The sequence below is a fragment of the Engystomops pustulosus genome, chromosome 2 (assembly GCF_040894005.1).
Source record: "Engystomops pustulosus chromosome 2, aEngPut4.maternal, whole genome shotgun sequence".
Taxonomy (NCBI): Eukaryota; Metazoa; Chordata; class Amphibia; order Anura; family Leptodactylidae; genus Engystomops; species Engystomops pustulosus.
The window spans coordinates 185,682,810-185,706,728 of NC_092412.1; the positions used below are offsets into that span (position 1 = coordinate 185,682,810).

A 23,919-nucleotide genomic window follows, 5' to 3' on the forward strand; every position below is an offset into this window, starting at 1 on the left:
AATAATACAACAGAAGGTTATCATGGCCTTCCATCAAATGGAGCCATTTACTGTCCCACAGAAGATTACACTAATGGACTAATGGGGAGTACAGTCACAGTAATATTTAATTGAAAGTGGTAGGGAGCTTCCAGTTAAACATATTCTGTCTTTTCTACTGCAGTTTAACCAGGATCTTAGTTATCCAAGCTTAAAGGGGTATTCCAGGAATCAGCATAATTTATATATAAATGGGTCCTTAAAATATAAGCTAATATGTAATTAGTTGTTATTTAAAATTTTACTCCTGTTAGCAGAAAAATGCTGATGGCATAGACTGTAATAGAGAATGAAAATGCTACTGGCCCTTTAATCAGTCCATTAATTTCCACCGCGCGGTCCATTGCAGAGCATACACAGGACAGAAGATGGCCACTGGTCACATGTCCACATCACATGTCCTGCACCTGCCTGGGCAGGTCATGTGATCACCACTACGTTTGGCTGTAGTCGGTTGGTTGCACTGCATCCAGTATGGCCAGTGTTTTGGTGATGGCAGTTACACATCATTACTATGGTAACAGTGCAAGAAACCCTGTTACATCATCACTGGGAGCAGAGCATAAGAGGTAGGAGGACTTACTGAGAACTAAAGGATCAGGGGTCTTGTAGTTTCCAGTGGCGGCCATATTGGTGATAACTTGGTGAGAGGCCATAAAATTTTGTGAATCATAAAATCAAACTATTTAAGATCCATTTTATGACTAATGACATTAAGTTTTGTTACATTCATTTATTTATAGCATTATGGATTTTTGTATCAGACGTTCATATTCCCGGAATACCCCTTTAATGACATTTTCATTCAGAGAATATGCAAGAAATTGAAACCAACATTCATGCAGACTTTTGCTGAATTTAGAGATCAGTAACTAACTTTAAAAAAATCCATATCAAATCCACAGAACAGAATTTTAAAAGCCACACCATGTGTCAATTTCCATGCTACAAAATTAAACACGATGTACATGACATTTACAAAATTTCATTGACTTAAAAGGCAATGTATTGTGCAGCTGATTTTCTTCATTAAAACCTGATCATACAGTTTGTGTGCATTTCCCCTAATGCCACTATTACACATCCACTACTTAATCTCTAGCAGTGCAAATGGACCTACTCGTCTGCGGGGATGCCTAGCAAATATCCCTCCAGTCGCTAGTAGAGTTCTTACTTTTATAAAGACAATTTTGCCAGGATTTTCTTTTAAACAGGTGTACCAGGCATATAAACCAGGCATATAAAGTTAACGTTAATTATGCATGCCTAAAGCGGTAAATGTCCCATATCAGGATTGCAAAACTGATCTGGAGCAGATAGTGGCTACTCACATTAACCAACACTCTATTGCTTCACACTTTATGAATAACAAATACACACGTTCTTATGTTTACAAGGTACAAAAAAAACAAACTAGGGCGACCATATAAAAGGAACCAGTAAGCTCCATGTTAAGGTGTGTGCTCGTTGTACTTTTTCTCTTTTGCTTCTTCAGAAAAATGTTTGAAGAACTTGAATAATGGGTGCTACCAGTTGGGCTTGTCTTTATAAACTTGTAGAACAGAAAAGAACAATCTGTGACAATGTTCATTGATGATCTTTTACTCCCATCTTTTAGCTTCACGATACCCACTGGAATGATTTTTTTTCTTATAATGTTATCGTAGAAACATAGTAGATAAGGAGCCATGAAATCAACTTATAATTGATGAATACACCATTTTTCCCCATAACCTGTGATGTTTTTATTCTAAAGAAAGGCATCCAGGCCTCTCTTCAACATGTACAAAGTATCTGCCATAGCACCTCCTGTGGCAGAGGTTGTAAGAGTTACACAGTCTAACTGCTCATACAGTAAAGAATCCCTCTCTAAGGCTTTGGTAGAACCTCTTCTCCTCTAGGTGTAGAGGATACCCCCTTGTCTTGGTATAAAAAGATCTCTGGAAAGATCCCTGTACTTCCCATTCAGATATGTATACATAGAAAAGAGTTTTCCTCTTAACAAACACGTTTCTAAAATGAGTAACCCTAAATTTTGTAATCTGTCATTTAATTCTAATCCACCTATTCCCACAATTATCTTGGTTGCTCTCCTCTGCAACAGTTCCAGTTTGACTATGTCCTTTTTGTACACTGGTACCCAAAACTGTAAACAATACTCCATATGTGGTCTGACAAGGGCAAAACTATGTCCTTATGAGAATCTATTCCTCTCTTGATACATCCCATAACTGTATTTGCCTTATTAGACTTATTAGACTAAATTTAGGATCTCTAAAATTAAGTTTACACTCCACCAATACCCCAAGTCTTTTTAGCTGCAGGTTTACCAAGTAACTGACTGTTTAGAACAGAATTTTTGTTTCCATGACTTTGTGCATTATCATACATTTACCTATATTAAACTGCAGTAGCCATTTCTCCGCCCATCTCTACAGCTTCCATAAATCCATCTGTAATGTTATACACCCCCCCCCCCCTCTGTATTAATTACTTTACTGAGCTTGGTACCAACTGGAAAAATTTAAACTGTAATGTGTAAAGCCACTATGAGGTCAATAATGAAAATATTTAAAAGGAGGGCGCCCAACACTGAACTCTGTGACATCCCAATAGTAACTGCAATCCCATCTAAGAAAATTCCATTAACAATGACTTTCTTTTTCCTATCATGAAGCCAATTTCTGACCCAAACATACAGATGTTCCCTCAGTCTCATTTTATGTATCAATCTTTTATGTGGTACTGTAGCATATGCCTTTGAAAGCCCACATATACAATATGAACAGCTTCCCCCTTGTCCAGTCTAGAACTTACCTCCTCATAAAAACTGATCAGATTAGTCTGATAGGACCGATCCCTCATAAACCCATGCTGAAGGTTATGTACAGTGAGAGACTCCAAGATAGCATCTCTAACGCCCCTTCCACACTTGCGTTTTTCACACGTGTGTGGTGCGCGTGCTTTTGAACTTGCATTGCACTCTGACCCATTGTAATGAGTGGGCCTTTTCAGACTTGCTTTTTTCACGCACACTCACGCTTTTTTAATGCGCGTTTAAATCTCAGCATACTCTACTTTTGCAAGTCACGCGCGTGAAAAATGCACCATACAAAGTGTAGATGCATCAAAAACCCATTGCACTCATTTGCCATAGAAAAGATAAAGCTGAGTCCTGAGTCCTTTTCATGCGCATTATCTGCGCGTGAAAAAAGCATTGAAATTGCATTGAAAACGTGCGTGAAAAACTGAGACACTAAACAAACTGACAGAACTCTGATGCAAAATGTCAGTTTTTCACTGACCAAACCCTGATCGCACCCTGATCAGGCTCTGACGTGATCTGCAACGCAAGTGTTGAAGGGGCCTAACAAACACGTCAATTACTTTTCCCACAACCAAAGTTAAACTCACAGGTCTGTAGCTTCCTGGATCACGTTTTGATCCTTTTTTTGTATACTGGTTCCCATTTGCAATCCTTTTTTATAAATATTGTTTTCATGGCTTAGTTGCAAAAAAGTGCCTGTAATGGACTGGGTTTTCTATCAGAAATCCCCTGCCATCTCCCTCATCCCCTTCAGCTTTAAAGTGTAACCGTCATTCTGATAAAAAAAACACTAAAATACATAATTCTACTCCAGGTGTCCCTGGGAATCATTCCTCAAAATATTTTGCCTCTTGGTCCTCATTTAGTACAGTACCTCTTTTGGCTCATAGAAACCAGGGTTTCCAGCTCTCAAAAAAACTCATACAGGAGCGAATGGATTCTGACCCTATTCGAATCTTAGGAAAAATTTGGAAAACTCCAGTGAAGTGAATCTTGAATGATTCACTTACCTCTATGATATACACACACACACACAAACACTGTGTATGCATATGCCACCAAATGCCTATGGTTTGCTGTTTCTCTAATATGTCAAAAGAATTTTATTTGTATTTCTCCTTTAACATAAGAAGCGTGTAGAGCTTGGCGAGATGCCTCAGGACAATCTTTGAAGCCATCTTCTTTTAAAGCATTTGTGGAAAAGTTCCTACAGTTAAAGCCAAGCGTTTTAGAGGGTTTAGCCAAATTGCAATCAATGTTAATGAAACAGCCAAGACATTTTTTGGAAATTGGTCCACTGCACAGCAGGTGTGAAATGAAAACATGCCTGTTTTTGGCATAAATGTTTAAATTTCAATATTTGACCCTGTGAAGGAAACCGCAACGTTCCGGACCCCTGAAGGGTACGTAAGGTCACTCAGTTATCCTTTTACAGACACTCCCAGAACGCACGGGTTCTGAGAGGCGCAGGAAGTGATTTAAAGTTGTCCACACAACTTCCGGATATGGCACAACCCTAAATCAAATCCCTGAATGGCTATAAGATCCCTCTCACTAGCCGCAGTGAGACAGAATATTATCAGCCTTATGCTGCCACCAGTTCTCCTTTAATATAAGCCCGGTCCGTAACGGGATTATATAGGGTGAGGAACCAACCCGGTAGCATGTATATAAGCGAGAAACCCGGACGTAAGATTCGTGATCGAGATAAAAGAGCAACACAGATTAGATTTTATATTTAATTGCCTTAAGGGCACACTAGACAATACAGTACACACAATAGGTATATACAGTAAACAGAGTACAAATTACACGGGCAGCACTACAAGTCTAAGCAGTTTGGTTAATTAGTTAGTTACCTTTGGGTGTGGCCTAATGGGGATGGATAGTCCACACTTTTAGATCTTCCCTGCGCTTAGTTGATGTTAGTTTCCCCCAGGACAAAAGACGCCGGCCCCTTCAATGGTGCCCGATTATATCAGGTGTGGACACACCTCTGTCCACCCTAAGGTGGGGTTAATGGTCCCTCCTACCTGATATTACATCCAGAACCCTGTAGAAGCCACAGCTACCCCATGGGAAGGTCCTGGGGTCATGGTTCTGGTATCATTGGATCCGGGTGAATCCCAGGATCGCATTGATACCAAACCTGACCCATTTGCTATGGTCCTATCCAGAGATATTGATATCTCTGGATCTGAGTATCCTAGAGCAATGAACAATGGGTTGTTATGATTTATGGAGAATAACGGATCCAAAAATGTATTTGGTGTTCTGGTGAGACGGACCATAACTTCATAACTGTCTCTATACATCCTGGTGATGTGAAAGTTTTAATGGCTCTTTGTTTGCGACTGGGGAGGCGAGGGGGGGTGAGGCCTGCAGTCGGTTTGTCTGTATAGGTCTTTGAAGCCCAGCCACATGCTGGTTTTGTCAACAAACTGGCTCAATTAGGTTAATTTATGGTGGTGAATTACCAGCAGGCCTCCCCTCCCCCTGGTCACCCTGGTCACATCATCACACCTCCCTCCTATAGAGGGCGCTAAGGGGTAATACCTTTGTGTTTCCCCATGCGCCCACTCACTACCTCTCTAAGCCTGAGAGATACCCAGCTGTGGCGCTGTTGCACCTCAGGAGACACCCGGTATGCTGAAAACTGGGATGGGGTTTGGTCCCCGGGGTCCATGTGATGGACTGCTAACGGGTTCCTCCCAGTTTGGTTGCTGAGCAACTCCCGGAAGGGGTGAAGGGTTGCCCACAGCTGGGACCTTTGGTCCGTCCGGAGCTGCTGGCAAGCCTCTACATCCGCAATGGGTTCCTCTGCCCAAACTGGACAGGGTACCATTGCATGTGGGTCACTGGGCCATACCTCTGGTGTACCCTGCTGAATTGTCCTCTGGTACAGTCGCCCTTGGTCCCAGGCCCGCTTGGGGTCGGAGTCCAAGGGAGACTCTACCACCTGCTTCTCCTTAATTTTCAGGCAAGCGTCAGCGTCTAACGCTACCGTAAACTCCTGGCTGGACGTGGCAAGAATTGGTGCAACTGCCCCATCTTCTGCTGGCTTCCCAGGATCGATCTCCTGGCCTCTGTCTGACTTGGCAGCCAATTGGTCGGAAGGGAGGAAGGCAGTGGACCCCCAAAGGGCCTCGACGCTACGCCTGCACGTCACTGCGGCGATGGTCGCCGTGACCGCAGGTAGTGTCTGCTTCCTCTCAGCTTCCAACCCAGTCTCCAAGGCAGACAGACTGACCTGGTGCTGTGACATTCCAGTTGGGGATGGGACATGTAGCGAGTCCTTGCCGTGAAGACCTACCTCTACCGGCACTTTCCCGTCCTCGCTGACAGGCCCTCCCTCCTGAGACCACTGACTCGACGTGGTGAGAGTAGAAGAAACCCCCACGCCTTCTGCCAGTTCCTCCGGATCTGTCTCCTGGCCTCCATCTGACCTGGCAGCCACTTGATCAGAAGGGAGGAAGTCGGCAAGCCCCCGAGGGGCTTCAACGCTCCAGCTGCGCGGCCCAGCGGCGATGGTCGCTGTGACCGCAGGTAGCGTCCGATTCCTCACTGCCTCTGACCCAGTCGCCAGGGTAGACAGGTGGGCCCTGTCCTGAGACAGTTCAGTTGGGGATGGGCCATGTAGCGAGTCCTTGCCGTGAATACCTACCTCTCCCGGCACTTTCCCGTCCTCGCTGTCAGGCCCTCCTTCCTGAGACCACTGACTCGATGTGGGGAGAGTAGAAGAAACCCCCACATCTTCTGCCAGCTTCCCCGGATCTGTCTCCTGGCCTCCATCTGACCTGGCAGCCACTTGATCAGAAGGAAGGAAGTCGGCGAGCCCCTGAGGGGCTACAACGCTCCGACTGCGTGTCCCAGCGGCAATGGTCGCTGTGACCGCAGGTAGCGTCCGCTTCCTCTCCACCTCTGACCCAGTCGCCAGGGCAGACAGGTGGACCCTGTCCTGAGACAGTCCGGTTGGTAAGGGGCCCTGCAGTGGGTCCTTGCCGGGAAGACCCTTCCCGTCCTCACTTGCAGGCCCTCTCACCTGAACCCCCTGACTCGACGTGGTGAGAGTAGAAGAAACCCCCACGTCTTCTGCCAGTTTCCCCGGGTCTGTCTCCTGACCTCCATCTGACCTGGCAGCCACTTGATCAGAAGGGAGGAAGTCGGCGAGCCCCCGAGGGGCTACAACACTCCGACCGCGTGTCCCAGCGGCGATGGTCGCTGTGACCGCAGGTAGCATCCACTTCCTCTCCACCTCTGACCCGGTCGCCAAGGCAGATGGACAGGCCCTGTCTTGAGACAGTCCGGTTGGGGATACGCTCTGCACAGAGTCCTTACCTGGGCACTTCACGAGTCCCGGTATTTTCCCGTCCTCCCCTGCAAGCTTTCCCCCCTCAGCTGTTAGCCCCCTGTCTCTCCCTACTCTAGGAGTGTCAGAGGACAACAGGTATCCAGAGGATGACAGGCCACTCCGCATAGTAGCCTGACCCTCTGCTTGGATGGTCCCCTCCCCCAAGGGCAAAGTGGGACCCATGACCCTACCCACCCCCACATTCCTGGCAGTAGGTAGGTCACACACATCAGTATTATCATTGACAATATCAACATCAGAGTCATAACAATCAATCTCAATAACAGTTACAGCGGCCGGCTGCATAATGCTGTCTGAGCGATCAGTCCCTGATGATTCTGGGGTCACATACTGTGACACTAGTCGGCCCAAGTCTGTTCCCAGCAGAACACTCACAGGAAGGTCAGGTGACACGCCCACCTCCCTCATGCCCCTCCCCGCACCCCAGTCCAAATACACCTTGGCAATGGGCAGTGCTGGTTCTGTTCCTCCAATTCCAGAAACCGTGAGTGTTTTCCCAGGTATCAAATCCTGTGGGGACACCAGTTCAGGCCGTACGAGGGTCAACCCAGCACCAGTGTCTCTCAGTCCCATGGCCCTAGCCTGGCCTATGGTGACGGGCTGCAAATTATCAGGGGACCTCCCACCACCCCCACCCACAAACAAAACAGGAGATGGTGTCAGGGACGGTCCTGGGCCTCTCTGGTGCTGTGGACACATGGCCTTGAAGTGTCCTGGTTGTCTGCAGAAATGACACAGATGGTTTTCGCCCACTGATGTGAAGAGGGGAGCATGGGCAGGTGCCCCCTTGGGTGCAGGGGCAGGGGTAAGAGGGATGGTGTTCGTCTTACCCCCTCTCCAGCCAGCAGGTCTCCTGGTCTCCAGCGTCCGGTTGTTGCTGTATTCATCTGCCAGGCCAGCTGTTTCCAAAGCATCTTTGGGTTTCCGGTCACGAAGGTGCTGCTGTAATTCCTCCGGGCAATTCCACAAAAACTGCTCGATGGCGATTAGCTGCTTCAGCTGCTGGAAGGTGGTAAGTCCCAGTCCTGAGGTCCACTGGTCCACTGCTCGGAGAAGAGCCCTCATGTGATCAGTCCAGCTGTCAGCAGACCCCCGCTGCAAACTCCGGAGCTTCTTCCGGTAATTCTCAGGGGTTAGGTTGTACTGATGGACCAGAGCCTGCTTGATATCCTCATAAGTCAGGGTGGTCTCGCTAGACAAATAGCCGAATATTTCAAGGGCCTTCCCTCTGAGACGAGGGGTAAGGTACCGAACCCATTGGTCCACAGGCACATGGTACTGTTGGCAAGTTTTTTCAAAAGCCAGCAAAAAAGTGTCCAAGTCAGTACCCTTATCCAGCAGGGGGAAGTCCTCAGTCCGCAGCTTTGGGACATGGTTCTCCGGCAACACTGGACTAGCAGGAGCAGACTGTTGTAGCTGGAGCATCTGTAGCTGGTGTTCACGCTCCCGTTGCCTTTCTGCGGCCTCTGCTCGCTCTCGCCTTTCTGCCGCCTCTGCTTCCATTCGCTCTCGCCGCTCTGCAGCAGCCATGAGGGTCTCGTATGCAGCATGGTTCCCCGCCTGTAAACTGGACAAGGCAGCTTGCAAGATGGCCGCCGAGCCCATCAGACCATGTGGGTGGGCGGGCAGTGGGCGGTCCAATGTGGGACTGACCACTGGCGACTGGCTCCTTGGGGAGTCTGGGCAGAGCTCCCCCTCGCCTTGAACAATAGCGCCCCCCACCTCCTCCTGGTCCAACTGCGGTACTGCATCGTCCTCTGTAATGTCCACAGCACTGGCAGCATTCTTCCTGCCTTTGTTCCTACCGGCCATTATCACAGCTGTTGGTAACTAACAAAGAACTGCAACTTGATGTACCTCACACCTTACTGTAATTGCACTCTGCTTGTGTCTAGTGCTGAATTGGTCTTAAGATCCCAACACAAACGCTGCTGTTGGCAATCTTTAGTATTTGAGAGTATGGATTACACAATCAAACACTATTATCTCGATTATCCCACCGCTTGCCACCAATGTGAAGGAAACCGCAACGTTCCGGACCCCTGAAGGGTACGTAAGGTCACTCAGTTATCCTTTTACAGACACTCCCAGAACGCACGGGTTCTGAGAGGCGCAGGAAGTGATTTAAAGTTGTCCACACAACTTCCGGATATGGCACAACCCTAAATCAAATCCCTGAATGGCTATAAGATCCCTCTCACTAGCCGCAGTGAGACAGAATATTATCAGCCTTATGCTGCCACCAGTTCTCCTTTAATATAAGCCCGGTCCGTAACGGGATTATATAGGGTGAGGAACCAACCCGGTAGCATGTATATAAGCGAGAAACCCGGACGTAAGATTCGTGATCGAGATAAAAGAGCAACACAGATTAGATTTTATATTTAATTGCCTTAAGGGCACACTAGACAATACAGTACACACAATAGGTATATACAGTAAACAGAGTACAAATTACACGGGCAGCACTACAAGTCTAAGCAGTTTGGTTAATTAGTTAGTTACCTTTGGGTGTGGCCTAATGGGGATGGATAGTCCACACTTTTAGATCTTCCCTGCGCTTAGTTGATGTTAGTTTCCCCCAGGACAAAAGACGCCGGCCCCTTCAATGGTGCCCGATTATATCAGGTGTGGACACACCTCTGTCCACCCTAAGGTGGGGTTAATGGTCCCTCCTACCTGATATTACATCCAGAACCCTGTAGAAGCCACAGCTACCCCATGGGAAGGTCCTGGGGTCATGGTTCTGGTATCATTGGATCCGGGTGAATCCCAGGATCGCATTGATACCAAACCTGACCCATTTGCTATGGTCCTATCCAGAGATATTGATATCTCTGGATCTGAGTATCCTAGAGCAATGAACAATGGGTTGTTATGATTTATGGAGAATAACGGATCCAAAAATGTATTTGGTGTTCTGGTGAGACGGACCATAACTTCATAACTGTCTCTATACATCCTGGTGATGTGAAAGTTTTAATGGCTCTTTGTTTGCGACTGGGGAGGCGAGGGGGGGTGAGGCCTGCAGTCGGTTTGTCTGTATAGGTCTTTGAAGCCCAGCCACATGCTGGTTTTGTCAACAAACTGGCTCAATTAGGTTAATTTATGGTGGTGAATTACCAGCAGGCCTCCCCTCCCCCTGGTCACCCTGGTCACATCATCACAGACCCACATAGTAAAGCATATATAATACAATGGTCAATGCTGTCTACTAAAAACAAGGCACGCATATTGGCTGACTTCACATTGTCATTCCCAGATACTGCTATACAATATTTAGCTGCTATGAAATTGTGTTCTCTATTCAATTGCATTACAATAGAAACAAGTGATCAGTCTGGTCAAACAAGTGGTTGAGCAATTGGGAGTTTTCTTAAACCATGCCGTATGACATTTCCATAGCTTGTCACAGCATGTTACTGAATAGTAGTACGGAGAGATTTTCGGACTGGTGTAAGAAAGCAGAGCATCATTTGCTTGTACATTGTTCTGTAACTATTATTAAAGAAGAATTAAGTGTACTCAGTTTTCCAGTAATTACACAAAAATACTTTTGAGAAAAAAAGCAGGCGAATCCAGTATTTAACACAAATAAAAAAAACAGCACCAACAATATTTGCAATTGTTAACAACACAGATCCTGGCTGATGTTAGGAACATAGCAGATTACTTACTAGTGGTACCAATATAAAAAGTCTGCAGCTTGTCACCATGCTTAGCCCTTAAATATAAAGTACCTCAAGAGATGAAAATGTTGTAGCATCACTTATTGCTGCCCAAGCCCACATTATGCTGGAACAGGAGTCTATATTACCAAGCAAATAAACAGCTTCCTATCTGATTGATAACAATACATGAAGGTACATGTACTGCAATGTTGACACTCTAGGCGACTCAGAAGTGATTCATCTTTACAGATAACAGGGTTAAATTATAGATGGGACTATACTAAGTGACAATAAATGGATTAGACGCTAAGAAGTTAACATGGCACATGGTTAAGCTTGTGACAACTGGTCCTGTTTTGTTCAATTAAATTATATCCATGTGTAGCTAGGTATCCCAGCCTTAGTTTTCAGCAGCTATAACTTATACATACACACTTGCTCACAAAATAATTTAAGGAAAACGCTCCAGAATTTTATAAAAAGTAGAAGAGTTGTATAGTTCCGAGACCTGTACTAAAAAGGGATTTGGCCTGTTCTCAAAGCGGTGGGGCTTCAGTGAATGTGGATATGGCCAAATCTATCATGAGCATTATGGTGATGGATCTGGAGCAGTATAGGATGAACTTTGTCTTGTCTAATGTTCAAAAATGTTAGTATATATGCCCCTGTATACAGATTTTAGACACTTTTTCTGCATCCAGCACAGTTTCCTATGTCTAGAAAAAGCTTGAAAGAACTGCCCCAGGGCACACTTTGCTGCAGGTTAGCCAAAATAAAGTCGCTGGTGGCTAATCAGTAGTGCTGTTACTACAAGAACAAGGTACAAGGTAGGTGCCCACAAATGGTCATTACAAAATCCACATCCTTTCCCCCCTTGTTGTTGTGTCTACAAGTAGAAATATTCACTAGGCTGGTGGCCAAAGATTTAAGGTGTCTAGTAGGTGAAAGATGTGCCAATATTTTAATCTCTATGGAATGAAGGGCTTTATGTGAACTTCAGACTTATGATGATGTAGTATATAAAGCAGCAGTCAAGGGGTCAACATAGTAGTATGGGCCAAACAAAAATATGAAAAGGAGGCATTTAAATGCGAATGATTTTTACATCAGGCTGACATGTACATATAGTAGATCCTTGGATGACTTTTTGGATATCAAGATTGATAAAGTTGACAAAGATGTTTTTTTTTACATACCGACTTCTATAGGAAATCTAAGTAAGTTAATGCTCTGCTGCATGCATCCTCCACTCATCCCTCAGCCACAGTACAGGCCTTTCCAACAGGCAAATTTTTGAGGGCCAGATGCCTATGTTCATCAGAGAGAAACATTGAGGATCAATAAACACCAGTCTTAATGAATCTCCCCCATTGTGTATGGCGTTGGAAACACACAGTTAATAAATCATACAGTGGCCAAGCCGGGTTACTGCAGTTCCCTGCAGGCCCTGGAAACCACCTTCAAATATGTCATTGTTGCATAACATTGTCTATATACACTCACCGGCCACTTTATTAGGTACAACTGTCCAACTGCTCGTTAACAATTAATTTCTAATCAGCCAATCACATGGCGGCAACTCAGTGCATTTAGGAATGTAGACATGGTCAAGACAATCTCCTGCAGTTCAAACTGAGCATCAGTATGGGGAAGAAAGGTGATTTGAGTGCCTTTGAACGTGGCATGGTTGTTGGTGCCAGAAGGGCTGGTCTGAGTATTTCAGAGACTGCTGATCTACTGGGATTTTCACGCACAACCATCTCTAGGGTTTACAGAGAATGGTCCGAAAAAGAAAAAACATCCAGTGAGCAGCAGTTCTGTGGGCGGAAATGCCTTGTTGATGCCAGAGGTCAGAGGAGAATGGGCAGACTGGTTTGAGCTGATAGAAAGGCAACAGTGACTCAAATCGCCACCCGTTACAACCAAGGTAGGCAGAAGAGCATCTCTGAATGCACAGTACGTCTAACTTTGAGGCAGATGGGCTACAGCAGCAGAAGACCACACCGGGTGCCACTCCTTTCAGCTAAGAACAAGAAACTGAGGCTACAATTTGCACAAGCTCATCGAAATTGGACAGTAGAAGATTGGAAAAACGTTGCCTGGTCTGATGAGTCTCACTTTCTGCTGTGACATTCGGATGGTAGGGTCAGAATTTGGCGTCAACATGAAAGCATGGATCCATCCTTCCTTTTATCAATGGTTCAGGCTGCTGACAAATCTGCGGCAACTGTGTGATGCCATCATGTCAATATGGACCAAAATCTCTGAGGAATGCTTCCAGCACCTTGTTGAATCTATGCCACGAAGAATTGAGGCAGTTCTGAAGGCAAAAGGGGGTCCAACCCGTTACTAGCATGGTGTACCTAATAAAGTGGCCGGTGAGTGTATGTAAACAAATATAACATTATGTTATATATAAAATTTGTTTGGCAATCTGAAATGTTTCAGTGTGACAAACATCCAAAAGTTTAAGAAATCAGTTTTTAGCAGGATTACAAAATAATTTACAGTTTTAACAAGCATTAAGAAATACTTTTTCAGACAACTTTATAGTAGTAGAAGGAATTCCGTTAATCTTATAAATATATCTTTTTTGTGGTTAGTACTACAGTATTACTGATAGGCCTATTTCAATAATGAAACATAAGAGGAAGTTATATTAAAATTAAAAAATTAAAACAGTAACACGCTAGCCGTTACTTTTACGTTTTTAAAATTCACCTTACCACAAAATATACCAGAAATGTCCTTTTAAATCTTACAATTTTGAATAAAGAATTTCTACACAGCCACAATATTAACACCACATAGATGGGCTTATGTAAATTGTCGTCTAACCAATTTGGTCTACAGTATAGTAATGCACCACAACACTGGGCGTCTTTAAACTACCTTCACCTTAACAATGCCTTTTATTTTGGCTCTAGGCTTAGGTGTCAAACTGAATTAGTGTCATGTATTCATGTTTTAAAGGTAAAGCCATCTGAGATGAATTCAGCTTAACATTTATATTTGAATCTTTTTGCACCCAGAGCTTTATAGACAATGGATGAAGGTGCGGTTGCATCTTTTTGGATGACATTGTATAAGAATTCACTAGATCATTAAATAATTATACACATGTGAGCGCTGTCCTTGCAGATTGGTAAAACTAAGAAGTATCTCCTTTCACAATATAAATGTTTAGAAGAGTTTTTTTTTGTTTGTTTGTGAAAGAATTGGCCATCAATAATAGACCCCTGGCGGACAACCGCCACCTGGATTAAATGAAATTTGGTTTGCGTTGGTTGTTAAATACACAGTGGACAGAAGCAGAAGTCTTTGTTGGCTGTTTAGAGCATGGCATTGGATATGTCCGTATAAAGTAGATGCGTCTGAGAACCGCAGAGCATGCTGGCAAAACCTGTCCCAGACATGTCTGCATTTTCGGAGCGCTTCATCATCATAGGCTCTATATGTTCATTTCTTTGTGAAGGTTGACTGCAGCCAAAACTATTAGCACTGTACATTCACTCAGATTGTAGATCTAGTTCTATAACTAGATCAATAGATAATCTATTTTATCAGTTAAGAAGTACTTCAATACATTTGAAATAAGCAAGAAAATATCTAATTCAGATCTGATGATAGTGTTTTTAAATCTTTATTAGCATGCACCAACACTTATCTGCTTATATTTTAAGCTCTTGGCCCCTTCCTAAAATAATTATGAAATTGGCACCAACAAAATGCTGGTCTCAATCCTACTGTGTAAATGTTAGGTATATATGTGTGTGTATATGCCCTGTAAATAGAGGCAGTGTATGGGGGGCACAATTTGAAAGCAGAAAGGCTTGATGCAGCCCTGTTAAAGCCAGGGGAATATCTCTGTCTTCAGTTTCTCTTGTGCATTTCTGTATCACACAGAAGGGAATCTATGCCACAGCAGCAGACTTTCTCCAGAGAGTAGATAACCAGCTTTCCATGCACCTTTTTCATATCCACAGCTGAACTACGTAGTCCAGACCATGTTCTATTTAAAATAATTTATTTTTTGAATAGTTCTGCTCATAAAAGGTCAAAATGTAAACAGGCCTTCAATATAAAATTTCAGAACATGCCAAATCTTGCTCGCAAGAAGGGCTAGAGTTGGAGAGCACCTTGAAGCTCCTTGGACAAATTTGTTTTGTGATGTTATTGCTCTGGAACTTAAGGGACTGGTTTGCTCCTTGTAGAACTTGTACTTAGAACAATTGTTGAATTGGTGCTGTTATTATGTGTAAATTGTTCTTAAATAGATCTTTACAATTTAAATGGGTTTTGCAACAGTAAAAATAAAATGAATGAGCACTTAAAAAAAAAATAGCACCATAGCTGACAATAAGTTGTGTTTTGTATTGTAACTCAGCTCTATTGAAGTGAATGGGAACGACTTGCTATATTTTTTTATCGTATACTGCTTTTTTGTGCATTTTAATATGAAGCAGTGAATATATTCCATTTCTAAATAACAGAAATAATATTAAAACATACCTAAATTAGAGTGAAAGCCAATGAAAGGCATCATATATATAGAAACATTCTTCTATTTACCTAAGATATGTTGTATTACCATTGCTAATGTTAATGGGCAATAATGATTACAGAAATTATTACAGGATGCGGAGCTGGAATCACATTGGCACAAATCAAACAAACAATGTCTATAATAAACTAATCTAAGGAATTCTACAGAATAGAGCAAATGATGTGTAAAAGGCATTTATTTCTATTAGTTTATACATTTTTTTATTTGCTATCCAAATGTTTTCTAGAAGACCTAGTGTTTTGTGATCTTGAAAATTCCTTCTGGGTACCACTTTTTGAGCCAAAGTAATCGTTATATTTAAAAAGAATAGGAACATTTGCACAGTAATTTTTGCTTAATATCTTGCACTGATATTTGTAAGCAGAGTTGACCTTCCCCCAGATTTGAAAAAGAAAACAACCAGTGTGGTGGGCACTAGAGTAAATTTCCTTTAAGTTTTATGGAGGATAGGTCCAAGAAAAATCTGGAGAGATTTTAAAAAGATAGAAAGGGTGCAAATCTTTTCATCATGCTTAAACTTTGTGTGTGTGTCTATTTAACTTTTGATTGGTTAACATTTTACATCAATGTTTGTTCAAACCTTCCAAAAGTGGCAGATTTCTGTGGTAAATTTCTGCAGTTTTTTAACCAAAGCCAGAAGAGCTAAGCCAAGTAGAGGCTATTTTTGTGACATATTTCTGTGAAACCACAAAAACCACCATAACATTTTTATTTGCAGATGATGGATGCAGAATTGCTTTATAAATAATATTCTGGTATCTTTCAGCCCTTTCAATATTTTTGGTCACAATACACTTCAGATGTGGACTATTGAAAGTGTACTTCAAAAGTAACAGTAAAATGCATCACCACCCTTGCAATTTATCGAAGCTCAGATTTTGGTTTTCTATGCAAAGCTGTGATTGGTTGCTAGGTACAACAAAATGTTTTTCTCAAGCAGTTCTTCAATCCATCCTTAAGCCTGTCTACAACCAGTCTGCTCTATATATCTGACTTAATCAGGTGATTTGATACAATGTGTAATATATGTTCCTCTCAAGACCTTCTGTTCACTCTCCTTCTATTTATTCTTCTTACAGCCATCTTTAGGACCTCTCCTGTGCATCCGCCATAATCTGGAACATCCTACCAAAATGTATTGTATCAAACTGTCTTCCAGTTACAAAACCTTCAAACATAGCCTGAAAACCCATCCAAACCCACGACACCTCTAAAACCGTTTCTGTGCTGCGTTTAAATACCTCTGTTATGGTGGAAAAAAAACCCTAACATTTGGACTGCTAACCTTGCAGTCTATGTCATTGCCAATAACCCAGCAACCCCAAATCCTGTCGATATAAATATATATTTCTTACCTAAAGACAGTTTTGATAAATTAGGTCAATTATCAGCAAATGTTTTTCTCATTTGGTAATGAGCATTGCAGCGTGCAATACTGTGCCATATGAAAAAAATAGAGCACCAGTGTGAACAAGATCTTTCACAGTTGTAAGAGTTACATCAGTTTTGATAATGACATCGAATATCGAATAGCAGTGGTCACATAACCTCATTTACAAGATCTAACAATTAACCAAACATCTAGTGTAGAGATTGTATAGATATTATGAGATAATATGTCCATAGTGTAACAAAACTGTAATGTATTCACAGTTGAATATTGGAATTTCTCATCTGGCACTAAAGCATAATAACATAGCTTTGACATCATTATCACCACTTTGAGGATAGGAGAACTTCATGTTGCGTGCACGAACAGGATAGGAACATTTCATTTCCCCTTTTCTCTATGGCCTGTGGTTATTTCCAATCATCTTCATCTAATCTCTCTTAATATGGGAACACTGATGTGTTTTAAGATGAAATAACTTTTCAGAGAGCCATGCATATATTAATGAGATTCTGTCATTTTCTTCTGCATGAGATAACACCTTCAGACAAAAGTTTGCAATGGAATCTTGTCACCTAACCTAATCTCACACCCCTATAACTCTGCCTTATCTTGTCTATTATATTACGGTATCTGTTTGTCATGTAAGCTAAAAATAGATTTCCTAATTAGACCTCTAACAATCATGTGTATCCATAATAGATGGGCTGATATGAAAGAAGGTGGTAACAAAGGCCATACATTCCTGGTCAGAACTGGTCCACATTTGTGCTATTTGTGTCTCTGGAACCATTTGTCATTACTTGACATATCAAACTGTACATGATTACCATGTCTCAATATATATATATATATATATATATTGCCTTGCGAAAGTATTCGTCCCCTTGAACTTTTCTACCTTTTGCCACATTTCAGGCTTCAAACTTTATTGGAAATTTGAAAGTTTTGTAAATATAATAAACTGAAAAGTGGGACATGCAATATTATTCGGCCCTTTAAGTTAATACTTTGTAGCGCCACCTTTTGCTGCGATTACAGCTGCAAGTTATTTGAGGTATGTCTCGATCATCTTTGCACACCGAGAGACTTGAATTCTTGCTCATTTTTCCTAGGAAAACAGCTCGAGCTCAGTGAGGTTGGATGGAGATTGTTTGTGAACAGCAGTTTTTGGCTCTTTCCACAGATTCTCGATTGGAATCAGGTCTGGACATTCATTCCACGCCTGGATATGCTTATTTGTGAACCATTCCATTGCAGATTTTTCTTTATGTTTGGGATCATTGACTTATGTGAAGATAAATCTCCACCCCAGTCTCAGGTTTTCTTCCAGAATGGTCCTGTATTTGGCTCCATCAATCTTCCCATCAATTTTAACCATCTTTCCTGTCCCTGCTGAAGAAAAGCCCAAACTATGATGCTGCCACAACCATGTTTAACAATGGGGATGGTGTGTTCAGGGTGATGAGCTGTGTTGCTTTTATGCCAAACATCTCATTTCACATTGTGGCCAAAAAGTTTGATTTTAGTTTCATCTGACCAGAGCACCTTCTTCCACGTGTTTGGTGTGTTTTCCAGGTGGCTTGTGGCAAACTTTAAACAACTCTTTATCGATATCTTTGAGAAATGGCTTTCTTTTTGCCACTCTTCCTTAAAGGCCAGATTTGTGCAATGTAGGACCGATAGTGATCCTATGGACCGACTTTCCCACCACAGCTACAGATCTCTCCAGCTCATCCAGAGTGATCATAGGCCTTTTGGCTGTATTTCTGATCAGTCTTCTCATTGTTCGAGATGAAAGTTTAGAGGGACAGCCAGGTCTTGGTAGTCTGATACTCCTTCCATTTCAATATGATCTCTTGCACAGTGCTCCTTGGGATGTTTAAAGTTTGTGGAATCTTTTTGTATCCAAATCCGGCTTTAAACCTTTCCACAACAATATCAGGTACCTGTCTGGTGTGTTCCTTGGTCTTCATGACGCTCTCTGCACTTTAAACAGAACCCTGAGACTATCACAGATCAGGTGTATTTATACAGAGACTTGATTACACACAGGTGGATTATATTTATCATCATCATTCATTGAGGACAACACTGGATCATTCAGAGATCCTCACTGAACTTTTGAAGTGAGTTTGCTGCACTGAAAGTAAAGTGGCTGAATGGTATTGTGTGCACTACTAATCTATAAATTACATTATTTACACAAAAAATATTGATGCTCACACTGACAGATTTGACCATACGAAGCTGAAGACAGTCTTAGTGCAGAGCTGGGTAATCATACCTTTTTGTATGTTAGTCATGACAGGACAGTAAAATTATAATTCAGTTTTGCAGCTCTTCAAAGGGCACTGGGCATGTCTATCAGCCTGAAGAACTTCCTTCTGTCCGCACTGTGCTGCTCCATACACCCTCATCTCTGTTATTAGTAGGAGATGTAGTAGTCACTCAGAGCAAAGGGGCTATGGTACAGTTAATTACAAAAAACATAAAAATTCAGTCTGAAAGACGTTCCCAGAGCACTTGCAAGAGCTGCAAACCTGGATTAAAAATTAGCTTTTCACAGTCTTGATGCTTCTTACTACTCTCACAAACGTATGAAAACACCATTTGTGGTTTTATAGTCAAAAGTTTTAAGATTCAATCCTATTTGGTTAAAAGATTCTGCAACATCCCCACTGGAGCCGAGCCTTTTCTTGTGGGCCTGGAGGCAGCCAGGGCCCAGAATATCGGACTAGGGCCCAAGGCACGCTGTTGTCACGGTGCTTAGTATGGGGACCAGAGGGCTGACCTACAGCCTGGCAGGTCTCCAGCAGGTGTTATGTGCAAGAAATAAGGAGGGAGATGCTGATGTACTGTACCCCTGAGTGTCTGTAGGATGAGTCCCTGGGTAATGGATGGGGAAGACCTTGGTGGTTAGCAGCCATATTCAGGGATCAGATGGAGACAACATTGTGCAAATCAACTTAAGGCACAAGCCTGATAGTAGATTCAGGCAGGGATAGTTGAGATGAAGCAATGTCCAAATTGTGGAAGCTGCAGCTCTGGGCTAGAGTCTCCTGACTCATCCTTAGTGTCAGGCAGTAGGCCTGAGGCACTATAAATTCCTGCGATTAGTATCTGTGGCAGCACTGAAGTTGTGCTGCACACACTGTCTCTCTCTTCACTCTGAATGACTCCTAAGACAAAACCATGTGTTCCCCCTGGACAAGTAGTCACACCTTTCCAATCAAACTCCAGCTAACAATACAGCCACATCATTGGATAATTACTTACACCAATTTAACTGTTGCCTTTTCAGACACTATCTACAGCTGCAATTACATAATACTCATAATCCAGAACCTTCCTAGAGAGGTTATCAATCTCCCTCACCTGAGGAGGGTGCTATTCACAACTACCAGCCTGCCTATGCGTTGGCAGGGGTGTTGCAATTCCAATTTTTAATTCAACATAATATTAAGGCATTCTAACCAAACCCATGACAGGTTCTTAATTTTTCAATTTTTCAATTTTTTTTTATTATGTAATAGGAATTCAGGATCACAAGTTCAGATACAAGTTTAAAAAAAAGGAATTATACCGGTCACAGTTTTTACATTTTTCTTCATCCGTCGTGACTTTATTTATTTTGTTTTCAAAATGTATGGTTACGTTAAGTAGAAGAGATTTCATGACTACATTTATATAAGTAACCAATTGGTGACATATATGCAGACATGTTTAAAAACATACTTGTTTAACCCATTGAATGCTGCAGTAAAAGGGACTATGGGAATCCAACATAAAACCCCCTCCACTATTACACCTATAGCATCAACTTTTGGGTTCTATAACTTTCGGTGGCCTAGCAATAGCCTTTGGTCAGCCATCTCAGTATTTCCATAAGGCCCTTCAAGAGGCCTAAAAGGAAGGAAGGAAAAACTATGTCATTTTAATTAAAAAGTCCACAACTTCAACATTATAAAGAGTTTATCTTTAATAAAACATCTACTATGTGCTGGATTTAAAGTATGAAATAAAGCATTGAATCAAAGTTCTAATCCAGTAATTACCCAATGGAATTAGTCCTTAGACTTTATTCTTCTATTTTCTAGCTTTGACCTTATCACAATGCACAGACCATTCAATAGTAGGGAATTTAGGGGTCACATCAAATACCTATTAGCTAAATCCTATTGCTGTGCTATAGTATTTGATTCCCAAAGTTCACAGCAACAAAGACATCTATTCATTAACTCAGATCCTCATCTTGTCTACAGTTCTTGGCATCATATCCAAGCTTTTTTTTTTTCAATATTCATAAGACTGTGTCACGCAATGCAGTCATAAAATATATAGCCATACATAATATACATTTGTTCATGCACCATTACCCAAAGAGATAGTTTTGTGTCATCTGCATATGAACAGAATTGTACATTCCACAGGAGACACTAGAACCGAAAACAAGTAATAAAAATGCACAGCATGTACAGTACATTTTAAAAAACCTACTATTGGAAATCAAAAATGACTTTTTGTTAAAATGTTTGAATAGTTCTTAAAGTCCAGGTAAGCCATATTATTACTAAAAACTTTAAAGGAACAAAATAATGTAGGACACATTGTTTCAAGAGCATCTCATTCATCCCCTTGATATCTGCTGCTGAGGATTTTGAAAGTCATAATAATAATAATAATAATAAATAATTCCTTTATTTATATAGCGCAGACAGGTCAAGCAGTGCTACATAGAGCTTACCAAATCAGTCCATGGGGCTCAGAATCTAAATCAACCTATCGGTATGTTTTGGGAATGTGGGAGGAACCCGCACAAATATGCAGAGAACATACAAACTCTTTGCAGATGTTGACCTGGATGGGACTTGAACCCAGGACCCCAGTGCTGCAAGGCTGTAGTGCTAACCACTGAGCCACCGTGCTGCCCATAAGCCAATTGCTAGTTCTCCCTACTTTAAATCTTTGGGTTCTGGAGTGCTTTGGGTTTTGCATGCCTTAAAGGGAAACTGTCAGTAGTTTCTGAGATTCCTGGACCACCAGAATGCCTTCATGCACCTGTGGTTTAGGGTTCAAAACCATTTTACCTGACTTGTGTTGCAGACTACATGAGATTGCAGGTAATAAATTTGGCAGGGGGTTGGTGACATATGTCTGCTAGAACCCCCTTTATATGCTCACTGTGTATAGCGAAGCAGAGATCATTGTGCCTTTCTTTACTGCACCTGTGCCAATGTTCAAAGCATGCACAGTAAAGCAATTGAGTATGTTGACCTTTTCTTTATAAGCACAGATCACACAACTCTGTTTTCTAGAGCAGACTTGAGTCAGCAGACCTAGGGATGCACCAGCCATGAGGCGAGTTGAGCTTCTTCCCTTGGGCAGCACCACCTGCAGCAAGATATACAGCATCAGGGGTACAGTTACCTGTTACAAAGCACGACCTTAAATTAAAATAAGGTCTTTTCTCATCCGTTATCAGTACAGTAGTGAAACACTACATGTAGAACTAACGTACTAAAAAATATCTTGATATATTACTATTGGATGGGGAAGAGAGGGTGCATTCTACATCACACCTCAGGCAGCAGAGAGGTTAGTTTCACCCCTGATCGGACCTCCACTGCCTTTATCACCTGGAACCTGAGGAAGTTTCATAGAAAACAGTTAAGGTAATACTATTTGGAACCCTAAACCACAGCTGCATGAAGGCATGCCATCAGTTTTGAGGTAAAAAATTAACTGATTGGTTAATCTCAAACATACATAGCTTAATGTTAACCAATGTGTCTATAGTGAAGTGCATGCATTGTAAAATTCATAGTATCATACAAGGCTGAATTCTAGAAACACAACCTATAAAATGTTGATCCATAGGAAGGTAAAAAAAACCTTGGGAGGCTGATGTCAACTGTAACAGTAGAAAATTTCTTCCATCCGTAAATATTGCAAATGATATAAATCCCCTTTAAAAGGCTCTTATACATAAGAAATACTAGATATTAGTTTAATCTTTTTAGAACATATTTGTAGATAAAGGATTTGCACAAATGTATTTTTTCATATATGCTGTGTCAGAAGAGTTTATTATGCTTTCAATCCTGGGATTATATTATTAATGTCACGTATTTGTTTCTGTGCATGTATTTGTCCTGTGAGAAAATTGCTTGGGTGCATTTAAGCACGTCATGCACTTTTCTGACTTGGCAGATATTCTTAAAACAGAGTCACAGTATATTATTTGGACAAAAGTATGGAAATGCTACAGAACTATATAAAAAAAATATCTACCGTATATACTCGAGTATAAGCCGACCCGAGTATAAGCCGAAACCCTTAATTTCAAGGCAAAAACTGGGAAAACCTATTGACTCGAGTATAAGCCGAGGGTGGGAAATGCATTGGTTACAGCCTCCCAGTCTGCCAGCCCCTGTAGCATACAGCCTGCCCAGCCCCTGTAGCATACAGCCTGCCCAGTCCCTGTAGCAGGAAAAAAAATAACACTGTACTCATCTTTCCGACGTCCCCCATAGGTCCTCTTCTGTCTCAGACAGAAGAGGACCTATGATGTCAGATGATGTCAGAAATGTGAGTTTTGACTTTATTTTTTTTAGTTGACTCGAGTATAAGCCGAGTTAGGGTTTATGAGCACAAATTTTGTGTTGAAAAACTAGGCTTATACTCGAGTATATAAGGTAAATAGACTTAATATATTTAAACTATGCTGCTTATATTTATTAAAGCACTAGGTGCTGATAAATATGACAATATTCTGAAGGTCCATGTACAATATCCAATGTTTGCCGCTCATTGTTCATTTCAAATTATTTGTAATGACAAGGGGTCAATGTAAATGAAGGAGATCAACAATTGTTTTTGTCGATCTTCATTGACCAAGCTGCACTAAAAACTTAATTGTACTGCCATTTATACTGTTGGGAAGGACATTGCTGTCTCTCTAATAACACTCTCCAGCAACAATAAGTAAAAGCACAGATCACTCTATAGGAAATGGCCATCTGGATCTTTATTTTGCTTCAATTCATCAAT

The 23,919-nt window shown here is 41.9% G+C and overlaps 1 protein-coding gene across 2 annotated transcripts in view; it reads right to left on the reverse strand.

The window, feature by feature from the left end:
- NGF (nerve growth factor) overlaps window positions 1–23,919 on the reverse strand; it is a 68,626-nt gene that overhangs the window by 22,618 nt on the left and 22,089 nt on the right. Inside the window, exon 1 of one of the 2 annotated variants that reach the window (XM_072133130.1) lies at window positions 19,154–19,261. The exons of the other annotated variant lie outside the window; for it this stretch is intronic. Coding sequence (XP_071989231.1) covers window positions 19,154–19,172 — 19 coding nt within the window. The 5' untranslated portion in view covers window positions 19,173–19,261. Of the gene's footprint in view, window positions 1–19,153; window positions 19,262–23,919 lie in introns of those variants that run through there. 2 annotated transcript variants of the gene reach the window in all.